This window comes from Apteryx mantelli, chromosome Z (genome assembly GCF_036417845.1).
Source record: "Apteryx mantelli isolate bAptMan1 chromosome Z, bAptMan1.hap1, whole genome shotgun sequence".
Lineage (NCBI taxonomy): Eukaryota > Metazoa > Chordata > Aves > Apterygiformes > Apterygidae > Apteryx > Apteryx mantelli.
The window spans coordinates 77,810,830-77,828,835 of NC_090020.1; the positions used below are offsets into that span (position 1 = coordinate 77,810,830).

The 18,006-nt window shown below is 42.3% G+C and overlaps 1 protein-coding gene across 1 annotated transcript in view; it reads right to left on the reverse strand.

Annotated features, from left to right (window-relative positions):
- UBE2R2 (ubiquitin conjugating enzyme E2 R2) overlaps nucleotides 1–18,006 on the reverse strand; it is a 56,064-nt gene that overhangs the window by 11,320 nt on the left and 26,738 nt on the right. The window contains exon 2 of the mRNA XM_067316686.1: nucleotides 3,844–3,930. Coding sequence (XP_067172787.1) covers nucleotides 3,844–3,930 — 87 coding nt within the window. The remainder of the gene's footprint in view (nucleotides 1–3,843; nucleotides 3,931–18,006) is intronic.

The window sequence follows — 18,006 nt, forward strand, 5'->3', positions numbered from 1 at the left end:
TGGGGTGCCAATGCCTTACTGCAGAATGGGGCAAAGGTGCAGATGGGGCCCAAGGCCAGCTAACAGATGTTGGCCTCAGCAAGCCCTGCTGGCTTGCTTCCTCTTACAGCCAGTTACTCAGATTACTCATGAGTTCCCAGGTGCAGTCCTATACTATCAGGAGACAGCCTCGGCTGATGGGCACCTCTCATGCTGTCCCTTGTCACCCTGATCTAAGACAAAGGTTGATCATAGGAACAAGAGAGACTTCAGATCAGTTTTGTTCAACACTACGAACCAGCAACACCCCAAGCACCAGGTTCCACATATGTCCCGAGAACCCTCCAATGCTGCTCTACCCACAGAAGCTGGAGTATAAAGCAGTGCTGCTCACGGCAGTATTATCCGTGCCTTTGAGCCTGAGCCAGTGATCACAGCTACAGATAGCAACAGCTCACCTGAAGAGCCTCCCCAAACTCACCATGATTAAGAGTGACATTTATTTTATAGTCAGCTGAGATCCTGCTTCAATGTTGGAGGCTTGTGATCAGTATCCAGAATTCAGCTGCTAGCTAACCTTGCCAGGCATGCTAGTCTAGCAAGTCTTCATCATTCTGAAGCAGTTTTTTTTGTCAAGAACGTAACTATGAACAGCAAAAGTACCACCTGGAGCTGCTGAATACCCAAGCATACATCCACACAGCTGGAACAGTTTTTTTTTAAAACTGGGCAATTTCCTTCTTAGGTCCTCAAAAGTCTTGTCCAATCTGTAAATCCTTATTAATATCACTTTAAGGTGAAACTAAGCTTACCAATGTTAAATCATGTTTATGGCCTATTCTGGTTTTATTCCTAATTTCCATTAGCTTACAGTTTCTTCTCTAGATATCTCCTGGGAGAATGTAGCACTGCTGACCAGGAGAAAGCATCCTAACACTGAGGGGAAGTTCCTCATGTGATCAGGTAAACAAAATGTGGGCTAACAGATATTTTGCAATATGAAAAACAAGGAAAGCAAGGAAGTAAAAAGTTTTCCTCTTGAAATCATGTTAGGTGCTTTGGAATTCAAATAGGGCAGCACTGCACAACAGAGTTTGGAAGAGCAAAAGTGCCATGGGATCTGGAAAGATCAACATGGATTTTTTAGGCATCACTGTAGTCAAGGAGACAGCCATCATCCTCTGCACATTTTTGAAAGACATAAACAAGGAAGATGGTATACTCATCTGCAGGAGGAATAAACCAAGCAGGTGAAATACACTCCTATTAGGACAGAGAACTGGAAGCCCTTGTTACCTCATTAAAATAAAAGCTTGTATTAAATGCAGTTTTACCAAAATTGAACTGATGACCTGAGTAAACTGGAGATGCAGAAAACACACAAGTTACTCAAGGCTTATTGCTTAGAACTGGAATATCAGCCTCAACCTCCCCATCTGGTCTCACCAGCAGATTCTGCAAACTGCTACTTTCATCTTCATTACACTGAAAGTTTTTTGTTTTTTTTTTCCCCTCCTGACAAACCCTCAAACCTCAAGCCCTTTGCTGATTTATTCTCAGTTTCATTTGGAGTCATCCCAGCGCCTCATCTTCCTTGCTTGGACGTTGTTTCCAAAACAGCCTGCAAGCTGCTTCAGATTCCCTCGGCTCCAAGAAATACTCCAGCTCTCAGCTTTGTACTTTTTGTTCATAGCAGTATTTGAAGAGTCACCCCAAAATATATCCATCAAGTTTCGGGTTAGTTTCCCCTCCTACCTTCAGCTGTTTCTGGAGCCAGTTTTTCCATCTTTCCCACCAGTACCGGGAAAGGCCCTTTCCAAGATTCAGTTTTTGTACATACCGTTTTGGTAACATAACCATTTCCCACTCACCTCCTGCATGAGAATTTCCAGATTCAGAAACAGCATCAGTTTTCGTTATTTATAGATTAAACTCCCATGTTGTTGAAACAGAGAAACATCATTCTTGGCTACCCATTAGATTGTGTGTCAAAATCAAGACTCAAGTCAGAAGATGGTCAAACAACCGATTTCAGGATGGCCCCTAGGCATAACAATGCAATCCTCCTGAGCATCCAGCGTTAAAGCAGATTACTATCCTGTCTTCCAGTGAAGTTTGGAGAAGCTTTTGGCAATTTATGACGAAGCCATCAGAGCAGGCTAAGAGAAAAAACAGTTTTTACTGTGACATCTGAAGTACACTCATTCCAGGCTGGACATTTAGCAGCAGCAACTTGTTAGAAAAGAGCCTTCCAAGTCCAAGGCTTCATCTGAAACCATTGATCATAGAGAGGAAAAGCGACATTCCTATTTTGAACTGGAGCCAAAGGAAATATGCTGAACATCTCATGTGATAAGATGACAGAGGCATACCAACAGGAACATTTTTTAAACGCCTTCAGCCCTCATAAGAAGCTATTCAACTAGCAGCCCTAACAGGCTGACACTTGGTTGGAACGTCCAAACGTTCAGCGTAGATTTGACTGGCTGCCACTAAAAGCTTAAATCAAGCTTGATCCAAAATAAGCCTTCAACTTCCAAATACAGCTCTATGAAATTTAGTAATTTTGAACTTTTAGTACTGAAATTAGAAGCACTACTCTATCCAGATAATGAAAGACTTTCTGACAACCTTTGCACCAGCACCACCATGTAACACAACAGCTCAGTTCAACCAGTCTCCAGGATAAACTGCAAAGACCACTTGACACATGAAAGCTCAGCAAGAAGCCTAACTTAAGTCTATTCACACTGCACAACACAGGGCAAAGACCCCTGAGAAAACACCAGATAAATCAGTCCCGGAAACAGAACAGCCTCACCGATACGCTGTGCCCAAGCTACAGTGCAGGCTAGCCTGAGAGCTGCAGTACTAACACAGCTGGGCCACCATCAGTTCCTAAGCTAGTGCACTGGCAGAGCACTGTGCCATACCAAGATGCACTGGCGTGCTCATGCTTTAAAATAGACATTCTCATTGCAGCACATCCCCAGCACTCTGCTCCGTGCTGACTTTACCTTAAATCTCTTCAAACAGCCTGTATCAGGCATGCTTTCAGGCTGGGAAACGTTGCTTCCTAAAGAGCATTTATATAAAATCATTTTCCTGCAAGGAGCTGCCACGTACTTGTACTGTGATCCAATCAGGGACTTACAGCGCATGGCGTTACATCCTCTGAACATGCCCCAAACATGCACTTAACTAAGGGCCACTCCAAGCTGGCTAAGAAACATTAAACCCAGAGGTATCTGTCCACCCTTTCTGAAGGGTGGCCAGGGTGAGCATGACTTCTCCTGAAGATGGGCCACCACAAAAAAGTCAAAGGCTCTCAGGGGCAGAAGGAGGAAATAGGAGGAAGCGTGACTCCAGCCTAGCCCAGACTTTTCCTGCTGTGAGTGGCCTGGGTCCCCAAATCCTTCTGTTTGCAGACTGATGGCTGTAGGAAACTTTCAAATTCCTGTTATTTCTCGTTTCCATTACACAAGTTATTTGCAGGATAAGCTCAAATTAAAGTGTATTTGAATACAATGTATAGTTACTAATTGCCAAAGTATCACAGTAGGATAAGATCCCACACTACAAGAACTCCCCCAAATTGCCAAAGCTCATGGCACAGTGCTTCAGCTGGGACTGCCTGCTGTGCTTGCAAGTACAAGAAAGGCTCCATCCCTGCCAGAAAAAACAGCACTTCCCACCAAGTTTAGATTTAACTGTTCAGCCATGAAGCTGACATTTAACACAAACAACTAGACATTTTAGTCATGGCTAGAGATAATTTAATACCTTCAACACCCTAAATTTCAGAACTAGAACACATTCTCACATGCCTGAAGAGAAATTCATTAGCTTGAAGAAAAACCTTACCTCATAAATGTTGGGATGCCACATTTTGGTCAGGAATCTGAAGGTAGGTGGTGAATATGGATAGTCAATAGGAAATTTAATGTGAGCCTGCAAAAAGTAGAATTATTTTAGTCATCATGAAACAGAATGAAGAGAGAACAACAAGCTGCCTTTATAGTGAAAAGCTGGAAAAAACAATTTCAATTAAGGCAATTAAGTAGTTTGTTTTATATACTAGTGCCCAAGCATACTCCGCTTAACTCTACAGAATTTTTTTTTATTAACGAAGCCGTAACCAACAAAAAACAAGCAAACAAAAAAGAAAATCTTGATGCTAGGACTGACCTGGGCTGGCAATGCTCAGAAAACAAGCTAAAAGGTATTCATCATGTTTTAATTCAAGCAGCACTATCCATTAACTGATTTCCAACAGTAAAAAATAGATTTAAAAAGCTAGTACTCAAGATATGATTGTTCGTTGCTGGGTTCAGAAGTAGTCTAAAAACATTTGCTGAAGTTAAAAGGCTTGTTTTATGCATGCTAGTGCAAAGACTTTAAATCACTTTTTTTATGGAAAAAAAAAAGAATTAAAGACTTGCTCAACTGAAACCTAATGGTTTTTGCCTTTCTTGTGTGAAAGTTTAAACTGATGCAGCTACCTGGGTTCCTAATACTACATTTCTTGCCACAACAAACATTTAACAAGTCTGAATATTGCTTGTGTATGCTTAATAAGTCTCTGTAACTTGATGAACCAAATGCTGATGGGCTCTGACAGTAAACATTACCTTCCAGCACCTATGAGGTCAGCACACAGCTGTGGGGCAAAATTCTCAGAGCTGAATCAGTTTTGCAAAGATCGCAGAGATCCCAGCACTGGGTATTAACTTTTCTGTATGACCCTGGGATTCACAACACTCAAAAAAAGCCAACCAGCAGGAAAAATGGCTGAATCTCAAATGATTAAGTGCCAGAGACTCTGGAGGAGGGAAGGACTCGCACACTGTTCTCCAAACTCTGAAGCCCAAGTCCTTCCCTTGGCGCTGTTCAACATGCCAAAAGTCCCAACCACCAGTCCAATAGGTGTTCTCCACTGAAGCATCTTCTGCCCGCCGTACTACGGCTGCACTCGTGTGTGATAGAGAATGCAAAATAGATCCAAAAAAGCCAAGTCACGCACAGCAAGAACAGAGCCCCTGGTCACCCCCTTCCACCCAAGCGACCTACCACTCAACTCAAGAAGGCATGCCACTGGCCCCATTTAACAGGGCCTCCAACTATGGGACATTTTAATTGGAAATCACAGATATGTAAGCAGGCAGGCAAACAAATGGGCTTACTGACCTACCAAGTACCTGGCTACAGTTTCACTTGCAGACTGGCATGCACCTTGGCATTGTAGCCTAAATTTTATTTCATTTGAGAGCCAGATAGACAAAAACAGAAGGTTTTCTGTTCAACTTTAAGGGAAGCTCAGCAGCTGACGTGTCTAAGTTCTTCACATATCTGCTTGTGGTACTGCCTGTACACGAGCATGCCACAGAAGCTCAGCAGCATCAAGCCCTTACACCACGATAATTTGCCATGGCACATTCACAACCAAAAGATTCACGACCCACTTCAGCCATCTCAGCCCACAGTTTAAGGTCAGCTACACGAATGGCATTGCTCCAAGGCAAACACCTGTTATCACTAGATGACTACAGAAAAAAAAAAGTGCAGCTGTTGTAGCACTGAAGTGCTTGGCTCTGGAACATGCTACTCTGGACCCGGAGCAGAGTAAAGATTTACCAAGGGTAGGGCAAATTTACGTCAGCTTGAATGCCTGCGTTGTGTAGCTGCAAATTTCTTGGGAAAGCCCCAGTGGTCCAGAGAAAGCCCGTTCTTGTGCTTACATGCTTAAGTTTCATCAGATCTAAGGCACAAAACAGCCCAAGGACTGAGATCAAAAGTGCAAGAGACAATAAAATTCAGGACTGAGCTAGTTACAAGATTTCTTGGCAGAACCTATATGCGTGTCTTTATCTATACGCAGGTTTAGTTTCCAGGCCACTCTAAAGAATAATATTGCCAGCAGCGTTTCAGTGTTACTGTGTTTAAATCGCACATACATGGCCAGAGGGATGAGGAGCAGGTCTCATTCCTCTCAGTAATCCTCTGCTCTCAGACCAGTCTAACCCTGATGGCATCGCTCCCGGAAGACCACGGCACAAGGCTGAGCTTGGAGCACCACTTACGGTCTCTGTACTCCCCTCACTCGCACTAAGCACAAGTCATGCAGAGGCTGTAGACCCTAGAGACCTTCTCAAACTTCTAAACCCTGTTTTGCAGCCACAACTCTGCAGCAGAAAAGGGCTATTTGACCGAGAATTAAGTAAAGCTGGTATTTTGCCATGTAAAGGATACCTCTTGAGCTCTCGTGCCAGAAAATGCAACTGGAGAGAGATTAGAGAAACCTTTTCTTCCCATGTGGAGGCATTTGATATCCAAACTTGCCTGCAACCAGTTGCACATCTAGAGGAATCGTAGGGTCACATTATTTGTGACTGAGCCACTTTTAGCTAGCCTATAAATATGTTTAGCACATTGAGATGCTCTACTGGAGCATAAAGCAAACGAAGCAGCTTCTCTACAAGGCCCGACTTCAGAGCCACAAGCCACAGAATTAGGAAACCCCAGACCAGAAGCAGGGAGTTTTCACAAGCACTTTCAGGTCAACGTTGAGATCATTCAGAACTTGAAAAGTGAAACCAAATACTTTTTCCAAGGCATTACAAACAGATCTCAGAGTATTACTCAGCATCTCTCTTTCTCTCTCGTAACAGAAATGATCTAAACCAGCCTCACGCTCACTGAATGCCATTCAAGTTTCTGAATGGGTTAAGAAAGCCAAGAGTTTCAGAGACAACCTGCAAGACAGCTTAAAAAGCTGCATTAACAGCCATAGTAAGAAATCAGTACCCCCCCCCCAAAGCCCAATTCTAAAAATATTAAGTGACAAAAAAATAAACCTGGATTAGGCAACAAACTTATTGTTGAAAATAAAGTAGTATCTCACAGCGAAGCTTTCCCCCTACAGTTTTCCTGATCTAAGGCAAAACAGCCACCTGAGCTGCTTACCATCTTTGCTAAGGTTCAGCCAGGCAATCCTAGGTACTGGAAAGTGGCAGAGTTTTAGGGCAGCTTCTTGTTAGCCTGGTTAAAGCCAGACAAACGAATTTAGGATGCAAGTCAAAAAATCCAGTACCTGCAAGCACCCAACCATTACTGTATTTACAGTGTGTTTGATTCCTCTAGCTTATGTCAAGCCAAACAGAAATAGCCCTATTTCAATGCCCTGATTTTAGCTGCCTTCTCACCATAGCTCCTTTTGACACCATAGCGCGTACTCTGTGGGAGGGAAAGCGGAGGCCACAATCATCAATACATCCCCCTTGTCCAATTTAGGGCTAGTCACACTTCTAGTCTCCAAAAATGACCCCCCCCCCGATACTTCGCTCAACAGAACAGATGGGCAGAAGATTCAGCCCTTTGCAAGTGTTTAGTATTACACACAAACAGCTACAACCTCTAAATTACTGACACCACAACACATATTAAGAATATTGATAACAGTATGGCCACTTCATGGCTGACTAGTACTTATTTATTGCCTTGGTCCTTGAAATACAATCACTAAAGATTGTGTCAAGTGTGTTTTTCAGCTTTGCTTAAGTTTTCCTCAGTCCCCACATACCACTGGTCAGATAAGGCAAAGCCATAGTGAAAACTACATATACATTCGAAAAATAAGATCTCGACACCATATGAGATGACTAAAACCTAAAAGAGTAAACCTAATGCTTCTACCAACTGCTGAATTAAGTCCTGGTAGCCAGTCACAAATAACAACTACTACCATGACTTTGAGTTTCTAGAATCATTACCATGTACTTGAACCAACATCTATATATCATCATCACCACCCTCTTAGTGGGGAGTACTAACACAAGCAGTATGCCTAACTTCAGCTGTCTAGAAATTCAGTATTTATTCCAGCCTAGCTGTATATGCCACATCTGTAGCCTGATGGGAAACAGGCCTCTGACACCAGTTTATTCTACTTTTTCTCACTCTGACAAAGCCTAGATACCTAGCTTTTAGGCAGCGAAGTTGGAAGTGTTGAAACCAACCTACCTGCCCACTGCAGAAAGGCAAGGCGAGGGGAGAAGGAGAGCAGGGGGTGCACACACTTCGTGGAAAGCTACCATCATTACAACTGACCCGATTTTGGGGTATCAGGAACACCTTTTGCAGTTACCAACTGAAACGGCAGATGTTTGGCAGATGCCGAAATTGCCATTTAGAGACCATTTTTATGAAAAAGTCACAACCATAACAGGAACGCGCAGCACCCGTGAAACTAAGCATCTTTTGAAAACTATTTAAGTTCAGGTACAAAGGCAGGGTTTGCACCTATAAACTATACTGTAGTGTTTTGTAATCATCTGCTGCAGCCAAACCATAGACAAGCTCTTCCCAACTCCTTGGTGACACCCAGTCGCTGAGTCCATCCACTCTGCCCAGGCAAGAGTTGCAGCATTTGCAAACAGCACAAGGCCTCCTCATTTTTCTTTGTAACATGCGCAACCCGGCTCCTCGCTGTGTACATCATCGCTTCCCGTAGCTGCATTCCTCCTGCCAGCGTGTTGCTAACTACACCGTACATTTAACATACAAGAAAGCCAACAAGAATACTACTGGGGTAAGTGTTAAAAATCTAATCTCACAGAATGCCCCTTATTGCTACTAGCACATCATGCATTTATACAACTCATCTAATGTATTTTCCTCTTCCACATTAAGCCTGGATTACTGAATGCAGTATTAAATACTATGTGCCAGAAAATGCATTTAGTAGAGGTCAGCAGTAAGTATTAACAGCCTGTTTTGCACATCAACAGGGTTTAAAGCACCTTGATACTGTTCAGCTTCAGAACTTGTAAAGCAGCATTAAAGCCAGCCACATTAAATTGCCAATTATCTGACAAAGTGAAAATGAATGTAAGACTAATGTTGCCATTTCAGCTCCAGATATTACGACTCAGGACCCGAGCAATTTCTTGCAGTAGAGCTGTGCACTATCTGGTAATTTAGTCCCGGCTTTGGCTTCACTACCCAGAACCACCATATCAACATTTATTGACATTCCCTGTGCTTTTTAAAGAGTTAGAACCACATCTTTCATCTGAGTTAGAAGATGAGTGACCAGGTGAATTAAGTCTTGTGAATCCTGAAAAATCCCTTGTTGCTTCAGATAGCCATATTAAGATATTTGCTGCTGTTAATGTTATGTTCTATATTACCTAAAATGTTTCATAAGCAATTTAAATCACCAAAACCTGAATGTGAAAACCGAAATAGATCTCAAAAGAGGCTGTTAAGCCACAAAAAAAGGAAAACAGAGCCACAAGTCAGTAGACTGAAGATGAATCAGGAAGTGACATTAACTTATGAAATCAGAAACTGCTTTGACAGGCAGAGGAGCCTGTTTTTGTTTTACATTAAGTCATATCCTGTATATACTTCCTAATATAGTTATCTGGGGAAGGCATTACTAAAAGTTATTTTCAATGGATGACTACTTGGTTATAAACTAGGTTACTTTTTACCAGAACTTCTTTTAGCAATAAAATTTTACTGCTGCATCTCTAATCAGATGTTGTTCATATAGGTTGGACTGTTGGACATGAAGATCAAAATTACAATTACAGCTTTAAACAAAGGGCTTTGAATATCAGTCTTTTGCTGCTTAGATCTGACAGCAGAAGGACAAACAGGAGTGGGGAAAAAAAAAAAAAAAAACAAAAAACACACTACAGCCCCACTGTTAAGCTGGTTTACATCCAAGCTCCCGGGATCGCATACATTCACACTCCTGTTGCCTGGGCCATCTCTCAAGGGACCCGAGTAAATAAAATTGCTCTAAACAATGGAGTTAGTCACAACAAGCAGTGCCTGGAAACCAAACCATTTTCTTCTCACAATATTAAAAAAAGCATTTTTTTTCCTTTTTATAAAAAAAAGAAAAAGCCTTTCATATCCTAGAAGTTCAGTCCAGAAATTTTTTGCTTGTATGATGATAACTGTTCATGACAGCCATTACTCATTTAGAGACTGAGTTAGCCTACACAAGTCAGCTGTGTTTAGGATCTTAAGCAGTTTAGTAGTTAGATAATATATTCTCTTGCAGCGAGTTTTACTGCAGGGACAGTCCACGGTAGTGCCCAGCTAATTATGCCATCCAGTCCGAACCACGAGATAGCCGCTTTGGCTCTAGTTAAAAAGCCCTCGTCGTCGGTGCTCTTGAACCAGGGAACATCCAGCTGCAGATGGAGCAGCTGTCAGCGTTCTCGTTTTGACGGCTTGCCGGGGAGCCGTTCAGAAAGCTGGGGACAGGCTGAAAGCAGAATAATAAGTTTCCCTTGGCCACAGGCCACCTGCACGCTTGGGAAGCTGTTCGCCTCCCCGGCCGCACCGCTGAGCGCAGCCTCCCCGGCGTGGGGACGGCAGGTGCCCATCTCCACCGGCACGCAAGGCAGAGCTGCAGCGCCCCTTCCTTGGCGCAGAGAGGTTTCTCCTAACACAGCAATATGCTCCAGGCTAGTAATGGCAAAGCAAGGGTCCGTTTCCAGATTGGGATGGACTTGGGAACTCTGGTACAAATCCCAGCCTAACAGTAAGCTATTCACATGCAGGAGTAGGCCAAGGTCACACACAGTCACAGCAGACAGCTGTGGTAGTTTGAGAAACTATTCCAAAACCATTGGTCATCACCCCCTGAGTTCAACCAAACGGGCAGATTACAGGGGCCCTCACCTATGCGAGTGTAAGGACAGCCAGGTTCACTTCCATTACTTTTATTGTCAGTTTGACTTTACGCAGTGCTACAAAACCACTATCATTGCAGCAGCTGCAGGAGAGGCAGTATCCAGCAAAAGAACTCAAGAGTTGGAAATGGTGGCATCCTGAGCCATCACAGCATTTCTGCGATAGCCTGTTCATTTTCATTCAGTTTTTGCATTTTTCTGCCGTCCCATCACAGAAGAGGCGACTACCAGCAACTACACATGGCATAAAACCAAACCGAATTAGTTGGTCCTCTTCTGTAGTGCAAGCTGCTAGCCCAACAGCTTTGCTAAACCTCAAACCATAGGAGCTGAGTGCTAAAGCAATTCCAGAGTCTCATATGAAAAAGCTGATGTCATACTCAGGTTTCTATATTTTCCTAGAAATGTCCATGCTAAAGTATTAATAATTTCTGCCTCTAATTCAGCCTGAAACTCCAGGGTCAGACTTGACCTAAAGAACAAAAATCTGTACTGAAATGATTAAAGATTTTGACAAGTCAGATAAAAAGATTTGTGATCACCAATTGCCTCAACTGGAGACTGGGCTCCTGGGTAGGATGATTTCTGATTGCCCACAGACTCAGTGTTTATATGCAAGTTGTATGGCTTGAAATCAGGTTTGTGAGTTTGTGTTCTGCAGAAGTCAGACTATACGTCTGTGTGACTATTTTCTGGGCAGAAACAGATGAATCAATTCTTATTTGTATCTGTACAAACATACCGACTTCCAAATCCAGACAGAATAGAAAGAATAACTCCCAGTGTGTGAAACTGAAGTCTGTCTATAGTGCTTAATCCTTCCTGAAGGGCCTTAAGACACTTGGTGATGCTGTATCTAAAACAGACTCCAAGCTTTACATCTCCTCCCAGGTCTCTGCTTTAAAGGAGAACCTGGCACTTGAAATACAGCAAGATATTGGTACCTGAACTGGCAAAGCTCTGCAGTGCTAGTGCAGCTGCTTTAAAAGAACTGTTGTGTGTCCATTTCAGAAAAATGCTTCTCCAGCTCTTTCTATCTGCAAAACTGCTACGACTTTGCTGGAGCAGTGGCAGGAGTCTTTGAGGATGCTTATTCAAAGTATCGTACTACATTACTGGTATCTCTGGCAGCACGTGTGGAAGTCCTCCAGTAAAGTGTGTGCACTTGACACTCTGGGTATCTGCCTCCACTTGCCAGGCTTCAAAGTCCAGAAGATTTGTGTCATTTATTAGGAACTGCATTAGCCTGTGACATACTAAACATCCCATTCAATCTCAGGAACATGTTTTGAGCTTTTATGATCTGGGTAAGTAAACTGGTTTCTTTACACAGACTTACCACATAGGCATGCTTATGGAACAGCTGAACAGGAGAAAGCACGATATAATTTTTCAAACTCATACTCCCCCCCCCCCCCATAGTTTACTTTTCTCAAATTCAAATGATCACTAGCAAAACACATACAGGTTTCACAGAATTCCGTATTGGGCTGGACAGAGTTTTGATGAACTTGACTTTGACACTTCGACAGTTTGCATATTCACTAAAATGCAGCAGATTGCTTCACTCAAGAATAAAGCAGGCCATACAGTTTACATCTGCCACATGAAAAGATGCCCAAACTAGCTTGATACAGAAGCACCCTTTCCTTCAGCCTGTTTAACTATTTTTAGACAATTCTTTGAACAAAACACCAGCCTAACCATTCATGAGTCAGTCAATGACTAATTGCCTTGATTCTCTTCATATGCAATCCAGGCTCCGTGCAAGAGCACAGCTTTCCTCAAGGGACAGCCAATCACATGTTCTGCTAAAAAAACCACAGGGCCAGTCTCGATGCAGTCACCTCTTTCATAAGCAGCAAGGGGAAAGAAGTATTTATAGCATAGCAAGTGTAAACCAAAGCACCGTGCTGCAGTGTTACACAACTCGGCATTTCTCATCCGGGCAGGCAGCAGTTCTTCCGATGAGATTTCTCAAGCTGGCATAGCAGATTTAGTTTAAACGAAAGGTAGGCGCTGTCACTGGGTTTCTGGAAACCTAGGAACTGCAGTCTCCAAGAAACTTCTGCGCCGAATGTCGCACAAAGCCAGCGTGGCTGCATCAGGGCTTAGCTGCTCGTTCCCCAGCTACTGCACCGCCGGTTGTGAACGGTCCTGTTCGGAGCTGGACACAGGCAGCAAGTCCAGGCAAAGGCAGTTAACGCTTACTTGGCAGCAGTAATCAAGCCTGCTGTGCCGTCTCACTTGCTACCCAAAGAGCTAAATACAGCTGCGCTCTCTCCTAGAGGGGAGACGCAATCAGGATCATATTAGTCCAGATTCATACTACTATACTGATACAGCTGTGTTATGCACCAGCCCTAGCGTACAACCTGACTGCAGAGTGTGCCTGTATAACCTTGTACGAGCCAGGGATGTCCGATACACCGATGCAGACTGCCTCCCTGCCTAGGGCCCCCTAGTGAACCGCAGGAACTAGTACCACAACACAAGGTTTTTTTTTACTAGAGAGAAGCCTATACTTGAGACATGAGTGTATTTTCTTATTACTACATAATGGTGAGCCAGTCAGCTCCATTACCTTAGGCTGCTTCAAGGAGACCAAGTCTGAAGTTTAAGCTAAAATAAGTACATTAGCCGATACATATCCATCCTGGCTCCTCAGGTTATTGTTTCTATAGCAAGGTGAGGTTTTTTGTTTGTTTTTCGTTAGCGAGGAGTCACATTCAAGAGGCATTCAACACTGTGTCATTCTCTACCTCTTTTCACCCCTATCATGTGCCTTAGATGATTTGGAGCTCTAAGCATGACAATCAATGCAGCTTTATTCATAAGCGGCAATGACTCAGTTCCCAGCAAACTGCACTGCAAGGGTTGAGAATTAATGAAAGATGAACCCTAGCTCAGATTTACTTTTTCTAAAACCAATTTAACATTATCGAAATGTTGGAGTCTCAACATGAGCTTTGGCCTGCTATGGAAAGGGAGAGCAGTTGGCATTCAATATGCCAGTTTTAAATTTATTTCCAAACACAAACATCTAAAGTTAAACCCAAAATACAACAAGGGCAGATCACTGAAGGCTGCATAGTATGAAGCTGCCACATTTCACACTACAAAGCATCCTAGCCTCACAATACAGGCAAAGGCGGCAGCAGCTAGCCAGAATTTGTCACAGCATCAGCTCCTGCAAATCTCCATTAACTGCATTAAAGTGGACAGAAGATTACTTCATACACTGAATGTCTCCTTTAACAAAAACAGATCATTAGACAGTACCATTGCTGTAGTCACATGGACATGAAATTCAACTGCTCTGGCCTTTGGTGGCTCCAAAATACTACTGGATTTGAATCACATCTCTGGTTGCTTTGTGCTAGGCACTGTAATAGATCTTACTTATTTCCTTATACCCAGGCTCTGAGGGTACAGAACACATCACTTGCAGTCCCTAGCTTCTGCAGATCACTAAGTCACCTCCCTGCTATAAAAAATGATCATGCTCCATTTAAAAGCTAATTACAAGTGGCCAGACAAAAAATTGTCTGCAAAATGGTTGTTCTATACCATCATCAATATGTAGATGCTAAAAAAACAGAAGGATCCCCCCCATACCCCACAAAAACCAAAACACATCTTTTAAGCCATAAAGATACACAAATACAACACTGAAGCAAGAGAAAGCTAGCATTGATACTGCTACCTATGTTCCAGCAAGTTACCACGTAAATGACTAAGATGACATTTAGGTAAAGCTAGTATTTTCAATTTGCTCAAATATCTCCTGAAAGCTGAAAAAGCCAGCAAAAGGATGCTAAGCAGATTGATTCATCTGCAGTGCAGCATAGAGACTTAAGGTGTCCTTTATACTTCTGATAAAAAGCAGAGCAGGTACAGTGGACCTGATCTCTGTACAAGCATGAACATCCTTGGAACGTGTGTATCCAGATCAGCTGGAAATATTTGCATTGAATTTGACAATAAACCTAGTAAGAGTAGCAGTCATGAAGAACCACTTCAGAATATTGCAGGTCAAGAGGATTTCAAGGTCAAAATAAAGGTTTTAATTGGAGAGATTTAAGACAAGAATCCAAGCAAAAGATTTGGCTGTTTGGACAGAGAAAGTGAGATCTTGTAGGAAAGAGTCAGAGGAAACTTGCAAAACTGCATAAAAGTGACCCTTAAATAGCTCTAACATCATGCAGCTTTGCCTATCAGTAGCAAGAAAGGAATGGGGGAAGATTAAAATCTGTCCCCCCCCCCCCAAATTAAGCAAAAGTCACACCTGTTATTCTTGACTTAAAATGGCAGATCTGACTGCACAAGAGAAACTTGAGGTACAGAAAAGAGATTGCCCAAAAGTGGCATATCAGGAAGGAGAAGGGAAAGTCTACTGTAGATGGATAGTCTACTCTCGGTGAGAACTGGAGTGTGGATGCAAAAAAGCTTTTGAACAAGTGAACGGGGGGGGGGGGGTGGAAATCAGAGCAATCAAAGATAAGCAAAAAGTTTAAATGGCAGATTCACAACAATAAAGCTCTGGCAAGAGATCCTACAACAGAGGTTATGGAGATCTGTAGGAACAGGTGAGGCCTGAAGGGGGGGGTTGGATCTAGAAAGCTTAAAGACAGAGGGCATTCTCTATTGTGAGATGCTCCTTTCTATTTGGACCTTTCTGGTGTCCACCCTCTGGTGAATTTTGGAGAGTTTACTTTTCAATAGCACCCTTCTTCTTTAAGGTCTTAAAGCTTAAGAACACTAATGAAAAGATTAGAGCAATAGATAACAAAAAATAACCTCCCTGTTGGTTGTGCTGCACATGACAGCAGCCAGAGAGCACCTCCCAGTTCGGAAGCCTCCACAGAAGCAAGTCACATCGCTTTTCTCCAAGGGCTCCAGAGAGAAGGTTATGCCCGCATATCTGGAAAAACCTAAGACCTGAGCACAGGACTTGTTGGCTCACATGCAAAATAACTTGAGGCTATCAAAACCCAGGAATGGCAGAGAACAGAACAGAATATTCAGATTTATTGGTATGCTAGCCACAGTCACATGCTTATATTCTTTTCAGTGCCTAAGACTCATTTTTGAAAACTTACTGTCTTAATTATGTTAGGCTGTTTGATCAGCGCCTGTAACTTAGATACACTGCACTTGATATGAGATGCCTACACACTATCAGGTTACAGTGCAGTAATAATCAGTTTGCAGCACAAGCTGGCAGTATTTTGAGAACACAAGCATGAGAAAAGCCCTGTCATGAGAAACCTACCCCAGACATAAAGGGCAAGTGTCTGAACCCTAAAGTAATCTGCATCAGTAAACTGACCCTTATCTAGACTGAGAAGATATGTCGATGTTAGAAGGAAATGACTTATGCACATTCAACATTACAGATATTTTCATGCTAACATTTTTCCAGTTAATAGCAAGCAATGCTATAAGGTTCTATTCAGCATCACTTTAAAGCACATCAGTAGTTAATGATCAGTAACTACTTCAAATTGATGATTCAAATTCAACCATACCATTAAGAAGATGACTGATTATTTTTTTATTAAAACTTAATTCGTTGCTTGTAAAGAGGTGCTAAACAGATTCAGGCGCCTGCGTGGTATTTAAAGCAGTAGATGCTTCCTCATACAAAAACATACCCAAAGCATGACTTGGAGGAGCCTCTAGTGGTGATAAAGTAGATGTGATTATGAATTAACAGATACTCAAATACAAGCTAACAATCTTGCTGGTATTCACACTAGCCTACAGATGCATTACTTCTAGTCAAATTACCACCCATCAGCATCTGAAAGCCACGTACAAATACTTAGTACCAACCAAGATCTGTTAAACGGCGCGAGGAGTTTTGTGTTGCCTTGAATCAATACGGAAGCGAACCAACCTGCTGCTTTTGCCCTTCAGAGTCTAGACAGTAGTTGGTTTTTGATCTGAATAACAAATTTTGAAATTCTAGAACATGGAACAGTGTTCATACCTGATTTATACCCCAAGGTATATATTGATAGGTAGACCATTATTTTGAAATAAATTCTATGTACACAAAGTAAGCTGGTTTAAGATTTGCACTTTGGAAATAGGTCTGTTGAACGCTTTTACACAGACATTAAAGCAGTATGTTCCACACATATAGACTGTACAGTGCATTGCTACTAGAAAAGGACTTTTCCAGAGCACGAACTTTGTTTGACGGTATCAACTGGAAGCAGTTACATTCACACTCCATTTGGCAAGCTTGAGAACAGCTCTCACTAACTGTGCAGTTTCTCACATCTCGTGACCCGAGTATGAAGCCGCCATACTGATGTGGTATACAGCAAAAAACGGAAAGCTAACTGCTGTAGGAAGCTCTGAAATGTTAAGCCTTTTGATAAGCACTAGTACAGATGCGGCGCTTTCTTTGGCCTAGCGCAAAAGTCAAGTCCAAGAACATTTGCAGCTTCACTTGCATCCATTCACACGCCATCGATGTGCCAGTAAAAGCCCTTAAAGAGCTGGAGCACCCAGCTCTTTCTTACAGGACTACCTGGCATCGAGAAGTGAAAAAGGCAACCAACTTTTGTCTGTAGTGAAAAGGTTCAGATGCTGAAAAGGTTAATGCTATTTCAGCACTTTGCAACGATAACCACAAGCTAGATTCAAAGTACTTTTGAGAGGTTTGGTTATTAGCAGCTGAAAGATTTGTCTGACAAGAGACTCTAGGTCCCTATCTTCTTTACGACTGCATTTCATAAAGAGACTAACAAATTTCTGTTAAAGATTCAATTTTTGAGAATTAAGAAGCTGAATTATTTTTCAAATACTGCCAAAATTATACAGCTATACACAGACTAACTGAAAAGCTATCTACATACCACCAGTACATTTACAGTAATTGCTACTTGACAGGGTTTGCTTTAAAAGACCTGGATATAACAACATAAAAGTACAGCCCTCAAGGCATTCTCTGCCTAATAAATAATATATAAAAAGCTAAGCATCATCATATATTATTTAAATTATAAATATAATAAACCATGCTGCTGTGCTAGATCTCTGGATGAAAATTATACTGCAAATTGACTGGAAGTCAAATATGATCCCCCCCACCCCCACCCCAACACCACCCTTCCCCGGTAGCCTACAAAGCTATATTTTTAGCCAGCTACAATTCTGTTCCTGTATGAAATTTATTTCCTGAAATATCAGAGTTACCCAGTTGCTACTGTGGAACAAGCACACAACAATGCGCATTTAGAGCTTTGTATGGCACGACAGTTTTGCAGTTTTTGGGGAAGATCAGTAGTCTATTTACTGG